Raw genomic sequence first — 17,153 nt, forward strand, 5'->3', positions numbered from 1 at the left:
TATACAGAGAAGTCTGGACCTAACATATATGAATAAATATACATATATAGATACATAAATATACATGCATGCATACATACTTTCTATATAAAATAAAATAAAATAAAATAAATAAGCAGCTCAATCATCTAATAGTTTAAATTGACATTTTTGTCCTAAAAACTAATTTATACATCTGCATCAAGTGCACGTGTGTGGTCCAGTGCAGCTTTCGCGCAGTTACATATCCGCTGACGACGATGTTGATGCGCACCTCTCAAAAAATGTAACTACACGTTGCAACGACACACATCGCAAGATCAGCTTGGTAACACTGACGAGTGAATGACGACTTGAATGAGAGTGTTTTCATTAAATTGGTGCTTTTTCTGTTTTATCTGTTTTTTTCTGACTGTAAATCTGTAATTATAAATCAGTAATAATTGTCATCTTCTTTTCCATAACTCATTTTTAATAATGAAAAAGGTAGGATTTTACAAGGTTTTATCTCTTATCCCATGATTATTTACTGAATGTGATAAAATGCAATATAACAAGTGACAGTACTATATCTATTTAATCGATCTACAATTTATTTTATTTTTTTTTTTGGCATTAATGATTCCATAAAGAATCTTTAGTATCCCTGGAACTTTTTTTTCCGCAAACTGTTCTATTTTCAAACTGTGAAAATACTTATTTAGATTATTAGAATATTCTTCACTATGAAAAATACATGATTGTTTTATGAGCCATTGACTGTGTGAGATAGCCCAGCGGTAAGGCACGAGGACACAGGAAAATTAAGGCCAAAAAAATATTTATTTAACTTAAACAAACCAATAATCCAACATAAAAACTAGTTGGAAAACAAATTGAGGTCAACAAAAATATAACAGAAATTCAGGAAGTCTGAACACAACCAAACTGACCTACCAAATGAAACAACTACAGAGTATTTATACACAAACGGTGGATCCACTTAAACAACATAGGTGAAACAATAAAACATAACAATTATAAATATAATATTTACTAATCAAACTAATTCTAAACAAAAAGACATTTACAAAATACAAGACATAATTACTCAAAATAAACAAATTATTTAAATTAAACAAACAAGTAATATAGAAAAACATTCAAAGTAAACTTTCCCCCCCCTTATCATTTCGGCACATTGGTTCCGCCACGCGGGATCACCCGGACATAAATCTTTGACGCACACACAGGAACCAGCCCTTTGCCAGTAAACATGACGGCCGATCCAGCGGACCACAGCATCATCCTCCACTGCACCCTCCGGTAACTTTAACTCAACAAAAATAACCATAAGTAAACCGAAATAACAGAAACAGTACTAATGTAAACTAGAATGTGTGCACTCCAAACCAGTAAACAATGTACCGAAACTGAAAGAAATTGTGACATGTAATATTTGGAACTTATTTTATAAATAAAGATATGAAATAAAGAGAAGTTGTCAGTCTCTAATTACCTAAAGTTCTTATGGATGTTATGCCTGTTTGTATGCGTGTAGTTGAGCAAGGTGCGCGCTTGTCAGCTAGTGAAGGAGCAGGAGAGTATTGTTTGGGTCTCAGCGAATGTGCGCGTTTCAGCGAATGTGCGTGTATGTGTAAGCGCGTGTGTGTGTGTGTGTCTGAGCGAGTGTGTGCGTTTGAGCGAATGTGCGTGTATGTGCAAGCGCGTGTGTCTAAGTGAATGCGTGTGTGTTTGTGCGTGTGTGTGTGTGTGTCTGAGCGAATGTGTGCGTGTGTTTGTTACCCTCAGTCTTGTGTGGCCATATGACAGGACATCACACACCCCCTCCCTTCGGGCGTCTCGCTGGCACAGCGGGAAAGATAGTCTGCAGTTACATTTGCCTTGCCAGGAACGTGGTGGACCTTAAATCGGAATGGTTGCATGGCCAGGTACCACCTCGTGATTCGCCCATTAGTATCTCTCATTCTTTCCAGCCATTGGAGTGCTTTGTGGTCTGTTTCCAGTATGAATTCTCTTCCAAGCAAATAATATCTCAAGGAGTCTAAGGCCCATTTCACCGCCAAACATTCCTTCTCAATTGTGGAATAACGGGTTTCTCTTGGAAAGAGTTTGCGGCTAATGAAGACTACAGGTCGTCGCTCACCTGGGGATCCCTGTAACAGTACTGCTCCTAAACCTCTTTCAGAGGCGTCTGTCTGCACAATAAATTCTTTGGTGAAGTCTGGATTATACAGAACAGTGTTGGTTGTCAATGCAGTCTGTATGTCTTTAAATGCAGCCATCCTCTCTTCAGTCCATTGGCATTGATTCGGGCACCGGACACCCACCATGTCAGTCAGGGTAGCAGCTCTACTGGAGAAGTTAGGAATAAAGCGGTTATAGAAGCCTGCCATTCCAAGAAATGATCTTAACTCCTTACGTGTCTGTGGTAAAGGACATTCTTCCAGTGCCTGAATCTTCTTAATCTGTGGTCGCACCACTCCATTGCCAATGACAAAGCCCAGGTATTCTGCCTCTTTCCGGGCTATGGCACACTTCGCAGGATTAGCAGTCAGACCAGCTCTTTGGAGCCGTTGGAAGACTTCATGGAGATGTTGCATGTGCTCCTCCCAGGTTGTACTGTAAATTATAATATCATCAAGATAAGCTGCAGCAAACGTTAACCCTTGCAATACCTGGTCCATAAGCCTCTGAAATGTTGCCGGTGCCCCATGCAGGCCAAAGGGAAGAAATCGGAACTGGAATAGGCCCCATGGTGTCCTAAATGCTGTCAAAGGCCGGGCCCGTTCAGTCAAAGGTATTTGCCAGTATCCTTTAGAAAGATCCAGTGTGGTCAGGTATACTGCTTTGCCCAATCGATCTATTAATGAATCAATACGGGGAGTAGGATAGCAATCAAACTGTGATACAGAATTCAAGTACCGGAAATCAATGCAAAATCGTATGTTTCCATCTTTTTTTGGAACCAGGACCACTGGATGGCACCACTCACTCTGGGAAGGTTCTATGATCCCTAGGCTCAGCATAAAGTCCACTTCCTCCTTCAAGGCCTCTTGCAATTTCTCAGGTATTCTGTAACTCATACGTCTAACAGCAACATCAGGTTTCAGGATCACATCATGTTGGATCAGAGAGGTGTGACCCGGCAACTCAGAAAATATTTGAGGATTGCAAAGAGTGCTCACCTGTCTTCGTTGTTTTTCAGGCAGATGGTCCAGCCTAATGTCAGCAGATGTTGACTGAGGCAGATATTGATCCTCACACTCCTCATCTCCTTGGACACGGCATACAAGCAGTACCTGTTCAGAACGGGGCACCCACTTTTTTAACAGATTCACATGCAGTATTCTGCTGGCATGCTCCTGACCTGGAGTTGCCACTTCATAAGTTGTAGGGCCTAGCCGGCTCTTGATATTAAAAGGGCCCTGCCACTTGGCCAAAAGCTTGTTCTCCTTGCTAGGCAACATCACCAACACCTTTTCCCCACTCACAAATTCTCTTTCACGTGCTCGCTGATCATACCATGTTCGTTGGTGTTTCTGGGCCTCCGCCATATGGGTTCTTGCCAAAGCTCTCATTTTCTCCAGACGCTCCCGCATTTGCAAGACATAAGCCACAACATTAGAAGGCTCCCGTTCTCCTTTAATACCTTCCCACATCTCTTTAAGTAGGGTCAAAGGTCCCCGAACTTCATGCCCATACAAAAGCTCAAAGGGAGAAAACCCAGTTGATGCTTGGGGAACCTCCCGATAAGCAAAAAGTATATAGGGGAGCCACTGGTCCCAATTCTTACCAGTCTCATCAACAAACTTTCTGAGCATCTGCTTCAATGTTTGATTAAACCGCTCAGTGAGCCCATCAGTCTGCGGATGGTATGGAGTGGTGCGCAGACTCTTAATACCCAGCAACTGGTAGACCTGCTTCAACAGAGTAGACATAAAGTTAGTCCCTTGGTCAGTAAGAATTTCACGGGGTAACCCGACTCTGGAACAGAACTGGATTAAACAGGTTGCCACGTTCTTTGCTTTCATAGATTTCAAAGGGAATACCTCTGGGTACCTTGTAGCATAATCTGTGATAACCAGCAGAAATCTATTACCCAAGCTGCTTTTTTCTACTGGGCCAACGATATCCATGCCCAGTCTTTCAAACGGAGTACTAATCAAAGGAAGTGGCTGTAGTGGTACTCGAGGTGGATGATGGAGAGATACCAGTTGACACTCAGGGCAGCTCTTGCAATACTGAACAACATCAGCCTTCAGACCAGGCCAGTAGAAATACTTCTTGATCCGTTCTATGGTTTTCCTTACCCCTAGGTGGCCAGCCCATGGGATTGAGTGGCTCAAGTGAAGAACAAGTTCCCGAGCCTCCTTTGGAACAATCAGCTGTTTCACTGATCCAATCTGACGGTAGAGTATGTTCTCTGAAATCATAAATCGCTCACAGTTATCATTCATCACTTTATCGCCCATCTCCATCTGGTTTGCTTGCTCGAAATATGCAACAAGACTGGTGTCATTTTGCTGCAATTCACTAATGTTGGTGGGTAATTTCATTTGTGGATTAAGACCATCTACTTCACCTGCAGGCAGACGAGAGGCATTATATTGCAACTTTGCATGTCTCCTTTGTCGTCTAGTCGTCTTGGGTTTTGGAGGACTGGTTTCTAGATCAGCATTATAAAATGGCAACATTGACAGAGTTTGTGCTGGTTCATCTTGCTGTTTTGCCTTGGCTCTAGTAAGTACCATATTGCACTGTGACATGGGCTGGATAAGATCTAAAAGCACTGGCAAATCTCGTCCTAACACTACAGGATAGGGAAGATTATCAACTACCCCCACCTCTAGCAAGTAGGGTTGGTTGTTAACAGCCAGATATAGATCTGCAGTAGGCACCAATCTCTCATCACCGTGAACACAGCAAATGGAAAGCTTATTACTTGCATTAACTGAAGATGGAGCCACAACCTTCCGACTCACCAGTGTCTGGTCACTCCCAGTATCAATCAGAGCAGGAAACTCTTTACCATTCACTTTCACAGTGATGGCATGCAGCAAGGAATTTGGCTTCTGGGCTTTATCCTCCCAACCTCTAGGAACATAACACAGATTAGTCGGTTTAACTACATTCCTTGGACAAACAGGTTTTGTGTGCCCCTCTTGTCCACAGAGATAGCAGACCACTGGTCTTCTCAGAGTCATAGCAGGTTTCATTTCTGGGGAACCTCCCTTAGGAGTCTTACCCAATCCAGCCATGGATTTTGGTTGAAATTGAGGAAAGGGTGGTCTTCGTGCCTCACTGCTTGTTTTCCTGCCCCAGGACTGATTCTTCCCCCTTGCTGCCACAAAGACATCCGCTAAGGCAGCAGCCTCTGCTGCTGTCGTGGGGTCACGCTCCCTTATCCAGACCTGAAGTTCAGGAGAAAGCATTCGCAGATATTGTTCTAAAATAATTATTTCTCCTACCTCTTCAGTAGTTTTTCCTTTGGGCTTAATCCACTTTCCATACAGGTCTTTAAGTCTGGTATACAACTCCTTGGGAGCCTCAGAAGGGAGAACAGTGAGGGAACGAAATCTCAGCCTATAAGTTTCAGCATTTATGTCATACTTTACCAAGATGGCAGCTTTAACCTTATCATACTCAGTAGAGTCATCCAGGTCCATTTGGACATATGCAGCTCTTGCCCTGCCAGTTAATAGAGGGATCAAATGAAATGCCCAGTCAGCTTTAGGCCAGCGACAGGCTGTAGCGATTCGTTCAAAAGTTATTAAGAAGTGCTCTATATCATCAGAATCAGCCAACTTCTCTAATCGAGGTTCCCGAAATCTTGGTGGTGGGAAGCGATCATCAATAAGGTCAGCATTTGAGTGGAAGACATTTGGGGAGGTAAACTGCTGATTATCAGTATCTGCTTGAGCACCATGCACATCTAGAGAATGTGTATCAATGTGGCAGGCATCAGATGTAGGTGAGGTGCGGGCCTGAACTTCCATTTGTAATAAACTGAACTGATGTTGTAATGCTTTAAACCGTCGTTCTTGATCTATGTGTTCCTGCTTTCTGACCGCCTCCCTGGAATCCATTTTTGCCATATGCGCACTAAACAAACTTGTTAAATCAGCCAAAGTTGGCTCTCTACTTGCCATCTCATCTTTATCCTTGTGCTCCATTTCCTCCTCTGCAGGCCTTCCTTGCTCCTCCTCTTGCTCCACAGAAACTGGCTTCATGGGCCCCTTCTTTTGCTGACGGCTCATGGCAACTCAATGTACTGAGGCTATGGAGAGGGAAACAAAAAAAAAACCTGTGTCCTCTATTAAAATCCCACTTCTGACACCATATGTGAGATAGCCCAGCGGTAAGGCACGAGGACACAGGAAAATTAAGGCCAAAAAAATATTTATTTAACTTAAACAAACCAATAATCCAACATAAAAACTAGTTGGAAAACAAATTGAGGTCAACAAAAATATAACAGAAATTCAGGAAGTCTGAACACAACCAAACTGACCTACCAAATGAAACAACTACAGAGTATTTATACACAAACGGTGGATCCACTTAAACAACATAGGTGAAACAATAAAACATAACAATTATAAATATAATATTTACTAATCAAACTAATTCTAAACAAAAAGACATTTACAAAATACAAGACATAATTACTCAAAATAAACAAATTATTTAAATTAAACAAACAAGTAATATAGAAAAACATTCAAAGTAAACTTTCCCCCCCCTTATCATTTCGGCACATTGGTTCCGCCACGCGGGATCACCCGGACATAAATCTTTGACGCACACACAGGAACCAGCCCTTTGCCAGTAAACATGACGGCCGATCCAGCGGACCACAGCATCATCCTCCACTGCACCCTCCGGTAACTTTAACTCAACAAAAATAACCATAAGTAAACCGAAATAACAGAAACAGTACTAATGTAAACTAGAATGTGTGCACTCCAAACCAGTAAACAATGTACCGAAACTGAAAGAAATTGTGACATGTAATATTTGGAACTTATTTTATAAATAAAGATATGAAATAAAGAGAAGTTGTCAGTCTCTAATTACCTAAAGTTCTTATGGATGTTATGCCTGTTTGTATGCGTGTAGTTGAGCAAGGTGCGCGCTTGTCAGCTAGTGAAGGAGCAGGAGAGTATTGTTTGGGTCTCAGCGAATGTGCGCGTTTCAGCGAATGTGCGTGTATGTGTAAGCGCGTGTGTGTGTGTGTGTCTGAGCGAGTGTGTGCGTTTGAGCGAATGTGCGTGTATGTGCAAGCGCGTGTGTCTAAGTGAATGCGTGTGTGTTTGTGCGTGTGTGTGTGTGTGTCTGAGCGAATGTGTGCGTGTGTTTGTTACCCTCAGTCTTGTGTGGCCATATGACAGGACATCACAGACTGAAAGTTTCTTTGCGGAATAAATTTTTTTTCTTCTTCGGCACCTTTGCAAAAACCCTCGCTTGGAACCTTTTTTTTTTTAAATATAATTTGCAGCAGTTCAAATTGTACATCTGGGAGATTATTATGTCAGGGGTTTATTTTCTGATAACAACTGGTTGTACAGTACTATTTTAACAATGAAAGACTGTGTCTGAAAAACAATTTTTCAAAGCTGAGCAACTTCTAACAGATTGTCTTAAAACACTGCAAGACCCTGTAAACAGCAAGATCTGACACAATGGCCTTAGACAACAGTCTGAGCCATGTGCGTATTCATAAACAATGAGAATACAAAATATGCACAAACAAACTACAAGGCTGACATATGTTCAAGTATGTGGAAAATAATGACTTCTAATGTGAATTTCTATTTCACTCGTCTACCACTGTGTCTTTGTATTATCTTCATTTCAGGCCTTTTCTAAGCAAATATTTGTGAGTGTGGGTGATTAATGTGATTAATTGATCAGCATAAAATTACTCTTGTTTGATAAAAACTGATAAAATAACTTGTTTATCAGCTCAATTACTTTATTGATTTAAGACAGAATCAAGAAAAACAGAGCTGTCGAACTACTACATGGATGATTCTAGAATTGTGAGTAGAATTGCTTTTTATATGTCCAAGATGAACCTTCTAATATTTTTTTAAAAATGAAACCTTTAATAAAACATGGGAAACACACATGATATCAATCTATCTTTAATAATGTTTTTGTACATGTATTTAGAAAGATTTTGTCTTGAAAATGTCAACTTAAAGAATCCCACTATTGCAATTTTTGACTGTCTCTGCCTCCTAAATCATACCTTTAGCATCGAAGAGCGAGAAATAATATAATGGATGTCTAATTTTTCACCTTTTTTGTGTGTTTACTCTACTAAAAAAAAAAAAAAAAAAAAAAAAAAAAACATAGCACAAATCATCTACTTTCTGTATTATTTGTAATGACAGTATTAAATAAAATACAATAAATTGAGTCTGTCCCTACGCTCTGGACAATTCTGTTATATCAGTTATAAAAAGGCACAACAATCTTTAAAGAACTGATAGAAAATGCCTTGCTGATGCCACTTACACTGGCTGAAACCTCTGGAAGGCATTAAGCTATGTAACTATTCTTCTCTCATTCATTTCAACAAAATGTTAAAGGGTCACGAAACACCAAAACACATTTTTTTATTTTTTCACACTGCTAAAAACACTATTAGGACACCTATATTTCACTGAAAAGTGTAAATTGGTTGTTTTTGCGATATTTCAAGCAAATTCGTACTTTCGGTTTGAAACGAATTTTTGAAGCTGCGTCACGGTCATGACATAATAGCGTTGTATTCCAGCGTGCAGACTGGGTGTCTGTGCCAGAGTGTGTCTTATTACGTCTTACAGTGCGATGCATTAATGCATGAGTAAGGCTTGGTTCAAACCAATCAGCGCGCTCTATTGTGCAACTTCATTAATATTCATTACTGTCACAGTGTTTAGACGGCAGAGACGCCACATTGTATTGGCAAAACAAGCGTGAAGTGTTGCTTTTATAGTTTGCTGCAGTTAAGTTTCGTTTTCATTTTCTCTCTGTGAGAGCTCAGAGTCACGTGTGGATTACAGTGTACGCGACGCTCGACAACAATAACTTACGTGTCTAAGGAGGAACATTGTTTACCTGAGAGCTGTTCTCATCTGCAAACGCTGAGATTCGGATTCGCTTGTAGTCTTCTCTTCATAAAGACGTGGCTCTAGTTGCTGTTGATTGTCCTGTCTCTACAGATTTGGTAAATGAGCGACCAGTGCTCTTTGTTTATTCAGTTTGTTCGTATCTAACAAACTATTGCACCGAGTGTAAACATGTTAGCACTACAACCAAACTTTAACCTCGTGTAGGGTTTTTACCGCATTTAGTGACCGGAACAACACACGCGGCTTTCTGACACTACCTGCCGTGTGCATCTAAGTTTCTGGGAAATGCGGAGGTTTTTTGTCTCTCATTCGCCGTGTGGTATCAAACATTGCATGAAAAATACACTCTTAGAGCAGTTCCTCGAATCAAATATCTCGTTTGTCGCGAGGGACATGAATGAATTCCCTGAATGAAAGAGCCAAACTGCAGTTAAAGTCCACCATTTAATAATTTGGCAAATAATTCGACTACCGATGTCCATGTAGGTTAAACACCATCACTTTCTACTGTATGTGTGAATTTTGACTCTGAAACTCGCGCGTGCCCAAATAGACACTCCCACACCATCCCACTTTTCTTCCTCCGACACTCCCCCCTAAACAGAGCTGGACACGCCCACTTTTCTGACTTTTTCCAAAGTAGAGGTGTGAAAACACCCTGCTGAAACGAAGGTGTTTCATGGCCCTTTAAAAATACACTCACAGTAGATAATGGCCCAATCCCCATTCTACCCCTTAGCCCTTCCCCTTACCCCTACCCTTTGTTTTGCGCAGGGGTAGGGGTGTCCCAATTCTCTTTAGCTTGAAGGCGTAGGGCTAAGGGGAAGGGGTGAATAGCCCTTCGAACAAAGATTTTTCAGGACCACAATCGAAACCAAGGAGTAAGAAAATTTCCCAGAATACACCAGCCACAAAGGCAGTATTGCTAAACCCGTAAGTAATGAGATCTGCAAATTAGTATTTTTTGTCATTATAACGAATTTTCACGACAAACAAACATGTGTTTTAATATATTGATAACCGCGTTCGTGTTTTTCTATCATGCTTTAAAAAAAATGCAAAAAAAAAGAAAACACGCTAAATTTCTAACTATAATCCCTATTAATCACTCCTGTACAGCAGTCCCACAGCATTCTGACACTTGAATACCCTGTCAGTAATGTATAGTGGCTGTCAATGGGCTTTTTACAGTGTCTAGTATAATGTTAATGTTGTTTTTGGTGTGTTTACATTGATGAATATGGCCACTGTGTAAATACACAGTACAATTACGATCTTATTGCCACATTAGATCGTTATGATAACATACTATATGCCTTTAGTGATTTCCTAAAGATAAATACCAATAAAAAAACACAACTGAAATAACTACAGCAGTCGTGATCGTCTGATCTCACATGAAGCATCAGATCGCGAGGACATATGATGACGTGTGCAGGTGGTGTAGTGCTGTCCCAATTCTTAGGGGTAGATTTTAAAGCCCTTCCCCTTAACCTTTAGTTGTAAGGACCAAGCGGAAGGGGTAGGGATACAAAAATAGAATTGGGATTGGGCCTAATTGAGTCTACTCTGTTATTGTGGTATTTTAGTGAATTTCTAATATATATTCTAACATAAAATAATGAAACTTCAATAAAAAAGCTTTAGATATGCCATGTTTTAGATATGCATATTGAGCAAAATGGTCTAAAATGTCAACTCTGTTATTGTCAACTATGTTAGTGGTTCAAAAAGTTTAACAATTATTTAAACAACAATTAGTACAATGATCAAATGTTCCCTGTCCTACTTAAACATTTTGCATGGCTTTAATATTGCTTTCAGTTAAATAATTTGTTGTCTTACTGGCTTAGAGAAAATGAATGGAAAGAGACTGAAATGTACTTGCAATTTTAGGATGAGTCATATAACATATGAGGAAAAAAGGCCCTTGTTGTTGCTAAATGACCGACTGACAAACAGCATGACAGTTTCATGGGGAAGTTATAATTCACTATTGCACAGCTGACTTGCTCTGGGGTTCAGCAGAAGACTACTTTTTTTTATGAATAATGGCCCCCTGAATACATAAAGTACACATCCCACCATCTGTTCTGAGGTAAAAAAAAAAAAAAAAAGGAAAAAAGTAAAAAAAAATCAGTACAACACATGTGAACTTTCCTATATTCGAATAAAAGTCTGGCACAGACCATTTCTCCTCATGAAAAGGAGCATCTCACAATAGAAGGCATCAGCTTTATGCCTGGCAAATGCTCAAACTTGCATCTTCTCAATTCACTACTTGTTTATCATCTTTCACACCTGCACAACAGACGTCGCTCCAAATGCGAGCATATTTACAGTAAGAGCGCTGTCATACAGATACTCTCATCACAACAACAGTGACCTCCCTGTGCTACTGAGGATACTTCAAGACATTATTACATTTACCAACACAATTAGTATGTTTTCTTACACATTGCAGTCACAATAATTACGTTTTGATTAGCTGTGGTAAAATGAAGGCTTGGGAATCATTGTCAAATGCTGTGAAATTACAGAACTGTCTTAAACCACATCTAAGTGACTTAATCCTTATGAAATCCTAAGCTCTGCAGAATTAGGAGAATGCAAAATAATTTACAGGCTGGTTATGGTTTATCTTGTCGAAAGGGTGTCAACTGATGACACCTCAACACATTTTTATTTAAGGTGTATATTTTACAGTTCATTGAAAAATGATGAAAAAGTGTCCTTTTATTTATAGCAGTCACAGTAGGCCTCGTTCCCCAATGATGCTCTAATTTGCAAAAAAACTTAGCTATGCATGTGCAGAAATGTGTTACACTAACGCAGATAAATTAAGATTATTTCAGATGAGTGAGCTTGAGCATTTAGATAGCAATTAGCATAATACACCCACAAACCATTTCCATATAAAGCCCAAAGTGTACTTCACTAACGTGAGCACAGTCAAACACACAGCCTTTCAAAATATACTCCATTTTATAGAGTGCTTGAACACTGGCACTTGACAAATGCACACTAGAAAGATTCAGCCATGTCTAGTGTGTATCTTTTCTCCACTAAATTATAATGTTCACATACATATTTAAAGCACATATGGCTATCAATTAATTTCCTTAAATATCTATTTGTCAGACGTCTATTGTTTTCTTTTTGTTATTGTTGTTATTATAGTTATACATACACATACCCTGAAGGTGGCATGGTGTCTCACAGCAATAAGGTTGCTGGGTTCTGTGTGGAGTTTGCATGTTCTCCCCGTGTTCATGTGGGTTTCCTCCGGGTGCTCCGGTTTCCCCTCACATTCCAAAGACATGTGGTATAGATATATTGAATGAACTAAATTGGCCAAAGTGTATGTGTGTGAATGGGTGTTTCCAAATACTGAGTTGCGGCTGAAAGGGCATCCGCTGTGTTAAACATATGTTGAAATAGTTGGCGGTTCATTCCGCTGTGGCGACCTCAAAAAAAATTAAAAATAGAGACAAAGCCGAAGAAAAATTATTAAATTAATGCATGACATACCCTGAAATACATAAAAAAGTCCTATTTAATGTTATGCATAGCCTCTTCTGCACATTCATAAGTAATTTTCTACAAACATAAATGTATTTCAGCCCTTTGTTGAATAACTACACTGAACATAATAGTAAATAATAATGTTCAACTTAATTTGCTTGTTTAAATTCAACCCAAATAAATTGTTAACAAACACTTCACGCAAAAAATATTTAAAAAATTTGTAAATCCAAGGAATAATGTTTAAAAAAATTACAATAATTCAGTGTACACTGTAAAACCCAACAGTCAATGTTATCGAGTGAAATGAGTTTAGTTAACTCAAAATTTACTGAAAGTTAATTCTACCCATTTGAAAAGAGTTTTGAACTCAGTGTTGAAGGTAATGAGTTAATTAATTACCTCATTACTTCAACTTAAATGTTGACATTACTCATATAGACATTTTTTGCTCAAATGGTTTGTAGCAATCAGTTTCCTGAAACGTTGCCGTAACTTATTGTGTTTCACAGAACTTAGTTGGTTTGAGTTCTCTTTATGTATTGGGTTTTACTTTGCTCAAATTGCTTCATTTACCCAAATAGATTAAGTTCAAAGTACTCTTTAGGATTAGTTTTTTTAACTTAAATGGTTTGTTGTAATCGACTTCCTCAAATGGTATAAGTTACTTTAACGCTTTGGGTTTTACAGTGTAGTTGAAACACCTTAAAGCCATTATGGAGGCTTAAGACAAAAAAAAAAAAGTATTTTTGGTTTCTTTATGCTTGTCAAATGTTAGTGGAATATTACTGTGACAAATTACACCTCTGGTAACGCTGCTATAGGATACCTGTGTGAACTTGAGGGGAACGACTTTATACGTCCACCAACAATTATCCTGGGAGCACTTGGTTAAAATGAATTGCAACAATGAATGGAAAACATTAAGGCTGTTCTGAAAATATATATATAAATGCAGAACCCATATGGTTTGAGAATTTTTGCTATCTGTGAAATTACTTTCTTAAGTGTGAACGACAGAGATAATGCATCCCTGTTTTTGCCTATACAATGAAGGTTAGTGGTGTCCAAAAGAATGTTAGAGCTTATAGATTATAACTGTATAGATGATGAAACAAAAGAAAAAAAAGGACCGAAGATGAAACTTTTATTTCTTTTATATTTTAGCTGAATTGTTCCTTTTTTATTATTCAAATGATAAAGAAACCAATACATAAATTTTAATTGTAATATTTCCAACTTTTTCTGTTTTTACTCTTGAAAATGTAGGAATAAGAGACCAACTCCTAAGCATGATACATGAAAAAATGAAAATACTCCTATGAAAAAAAAAAACTCTTAAACATAAAAAAAAAAAAAAAAAAACTGATCTCCAAACTTTTGAACTCTCTTTTAAGTCAGCTTCCTTTCTTCCTGGTTCGCAAGTGGCACTCCATCCCACCTCACTCTCTTCTCTTTCCAAGCTGTGTTTGACCCGATGCAACGGAAAGTAATTGTGGGCAGAAAGCAACATTTAATGATTACTTCATCCCTGAGTCCTGAGGAGAGTGAAGTCACAGCCAGGTAATTTCAACAAAAGAAGGAGCCTTTTTTTTATTTCCCCGACACACCATTTTCAAACAACAAAGAATATTATTGACTCGGCCGAGATTAAAACAGCAAAACAAATAACAGAACAAAATCAAGGACAAAGTGACCACAGAAAGAGGTTGTCCCCCGAACACGGCGGGTCAAACTCTCCCCACTGTCTTTTCTTTTGTTAGTGTTGATTAAAACAAGCATCGGATAAAAGATTCCATTTGCTGTCTGATCTGAAAGTAAATTAAAAAAATAAGTAAATCTCCATGCTGCCACTCACACGCTCCAGGAATAAAATGCTGGCATTTTACCTTTCTAAACATCTCTCTCCCTGTGTGTTTTAAGGTGGGAATGAAAGGTAAAGGAAATTGAAGGTTTTTTTTTTGTCTTTTTTATTTTTTTGGAAAGGACAAAAGATTGCCTGCGCTCTACTCTTCTAGCTACTTGACTTTTTTTTTCCCTGCTTTTTTCCCCTCTCCAGTGGACTGATGGTCTTGATTGTCTGGTGTTCATTATGTCTGGTCCTACCTCTCGTGTGCTCAGGCCTCTCCTCCATTAGGAAGACAAGAGGAGGGGGGTTTTAGCATCAACACAATCAGCACTGCCCAAACACACAGCATGGGCTGAATAGAAGAGAGGTGCAAACACCATAACAATCAGCAATCAGCACTGATCATGATAATAACATAGAGAGTGCTACAAGATCCATGCTGCGCTCTCCCTCCCTGCCAGGCGGACTTATTGTGTACATGGGCTGGCATGTGAAAAGAAGCAATACATTTGCAATTTAAAATGTGAAAAATACCCACAGTAAGAAAAAAGGTGACGGTTTATGTAAACTCTAAGAGAAGCCTGTAAGATCCAAGCTAGTGTGCTGTGTTGATATGAAGGAATTTTCTGTCATTTCTTTAGGGTCGGCTCTGACCAATTGGAGCCTTAGGCAAGACTTTATCTGGCACCCCCCCGCATCGCAGCCAATTTCATCACTGATCTCTCACATAGAAACTACAAAGCTTTACATGACATGAAACAACATATTACAACGTAAACTATATTCTTTTTTACACACTACTACTATTATCCAAAGGTAATTCAAGTTCACATAGTGGGCACATCATCACCTCACTTATTCCTTACATAAGTGAAATTAATGATTATTGATAGTACATTATATATACTGAAATGTTAGATGTAACTTTAAAGAATATTAAATTGTGTATAATATGAATTAAAATGTGTGTGTGTGCATGTGTGTGTGTACTGTTGAAGTTAGTTAGTTACCGTTGAACTATTAGCCTCCCTGTTTATTTTTCCCCAATTTCTGTTTATCTGAATTTTTTCAACATTTTTCAACATACTTCTAAACATAATAGTTTTGATAACTAATTTTTAATAATTTATTTATTTTATCTTTGCCATGATGACAGTAAATAATATTTTACTTGATATTTTAAAGACACTTCTATGCAGCTTAAAGTGACATTTAAAGGCTTAACTATAGGTTAATTAGGTTAACTAGGCAGGTTAGGGTAATTAGTCAAGTTATTGTATAATTATGGTTTGCTCTGTAGACTATCGTAGTTTTTTTAATTAAAAAAAATATTTTATTCTGGGTGAAAAAAAAGACTTTCCCCACAAGAAAAAAATATATAATAAAATAATAATCTAACAATAATTCAACTGTACATTTTATACCACTTGCTCTGCTTTTTCAGCAAAGTCTTAATGCCCATCAATATTTACAGTATGTCTTGGTCTCTTTGTTAAGGTTAAAACAGAAAGAACAAGAACTATGTTAAAAAAAGAAAAAGAAAATACTTATTTAAAAAAAAGGATTTAAAATAAAAACAACAACAACAACAACAACAACAACAATTAATTGAATTTAAAGTAATTTAATTTAATTTAATTTAATTTAATTTAATTTAATTTAATTTAATTTAATTTAATTTAATTTAATTTAATTTAATTTAATTTAATGGCCAGGTAATAATCAAGCAATCATGACTTTAAGTGTTTTATAAGCTCTCTACAAATATGATTTCACTGTTCATTCAGGTGGATTTGGAGATATAATTATAAGGTCAGTAGGTTCAATATCATCGTTGACACAAATCTAAAGGTGGCTTATGACTTTTGCATCTTATTACTAAATAATAGCATATTATTCTTCAATTATATTATATACTGAGCACAATGCATAGTATACTTTACAAAACTCACAATCTAAGTAAATAGACAAATGTCCTTTTTTTCAACCTCCACACAGAAACAAACAAAAAAAGTAAAATGGTAAATTTACATATGTGCAGAAATCTGACAGTAAAGTGAAATGTTCAATGCACAACACTTTTTGAAATGTAAAAGGAAGGAAACAATTTCTTTGGGGCTAAAATATCCGCCTTGTATACAGAGCTTGTGCTCTTATGAAGAGATAACAAAGATGGATGAAGCAATATGTGTGAGAGATTACGGAAAGCTTTGGAGGTAAGGGCACAGACAGAGTCTCCTCCAAAACTCACTCGCCATTCATATCAGTTTGTAAAGCTCGGATCTTCTCCACGGTGGCTGATTTGAACTCAGTTACCATCGGTAGTCTTCAAAAATATGTTTTTAGGCTCACCAAAAAAACATCTGCAGATATGCTTTAAGCTATTGGGTATTCCGTCAAGGCTATTTTTGATGCGTTTACCACAATGCAACATTTCTGTGGGGAAATATGATATCAAATATGAGGAAAATAACATAAAAGACCCAAAACGGGTTTAGACGTCAAATTCATGCGTATTGGTTTTGTGCAGATGCATCGCTTGAACCGCCTTCATAATGCAGCCAAAGTAGCATCATATACAGCAGCACCACAGGCCTTTTAACTCTATACCTTCAAATAAATTCCTTTGGGATGGGAGGGAATAAACTATGCCTCAGGATCTGCAATATATCTGT

At 38.1% G+C, this 17,153-nt stretch overlaps 2 protein-coding genes across 8 annotated transcripts in view; both read right to left on the bottom strand.

The window, feature by feature from the left end:
• The window catches only part of pcdh11 (protocadherin 11), a 331,728-nt gene that overhangs the window by 14,290 nt on the left and 300,285 nt on the right, over positions 1–17,153 (bottom strand). The window lies entirely within an intron of this gene.
• On the bottom strand, positions 787–6,495 carry LOC137487592 (uncharacterized). Of its 3 annotated transcripts, XM_073921876.1 has the most exons (5): positions 3,505–6,495; positions 3,168–3,281; positions 2,975–3,069; positions 1,765–2,842; positions 787–1,288 (listed from the first exon to the last, which is right to left on the bottom strand). In XM_073921876.1, the coding sequence occupies exons 1-4, from the start codon at positions 6,237–6,239 to the stop codon at positions 1,767–1,769; spliced, it is 4,020 nt and encodes a 1,339-aa protein (XP_073777977.1). In that variant the 5' UTR covers positions 6,240–6,495; the 3' UTR covers positions 787–1,288; positions 1,765–1,766. The 3 variants fall into 3 exon arrangements, with proteins under 3 accessions (XP_073777977.1, XP_068069442.1, XP_073777976.1); XM_068213341.2 differs by having other exon boundaries at positions 787–2,842; positions 2,975–6,495; XM_073921875.1 differs by having other exon boundaries at positions 1,765–6,495.

This window comes from Danio rerio, chromosome 14 (genome assembly GCF_049306965.1).
Source record: "Danio rerio strain Tuebingen ecotype United States chromosome 14, GRCz12tu, whole genome shotgun sequence".
NCBI lineage: Eukaryota > Metazoa > Chordata > Actinopteri > Cypriniformes > Danionidae > Danio > Danio rerio.

Coding starts and splice junctions, on each gene's coding strand:
- LOC137487592 (XM_073921875.1), bottom strand. CDS start 6,239: ATGAGCCGTCAGCAAAAGAAGGGGCCCATGAAGCCAGTTTCTGTGGAG.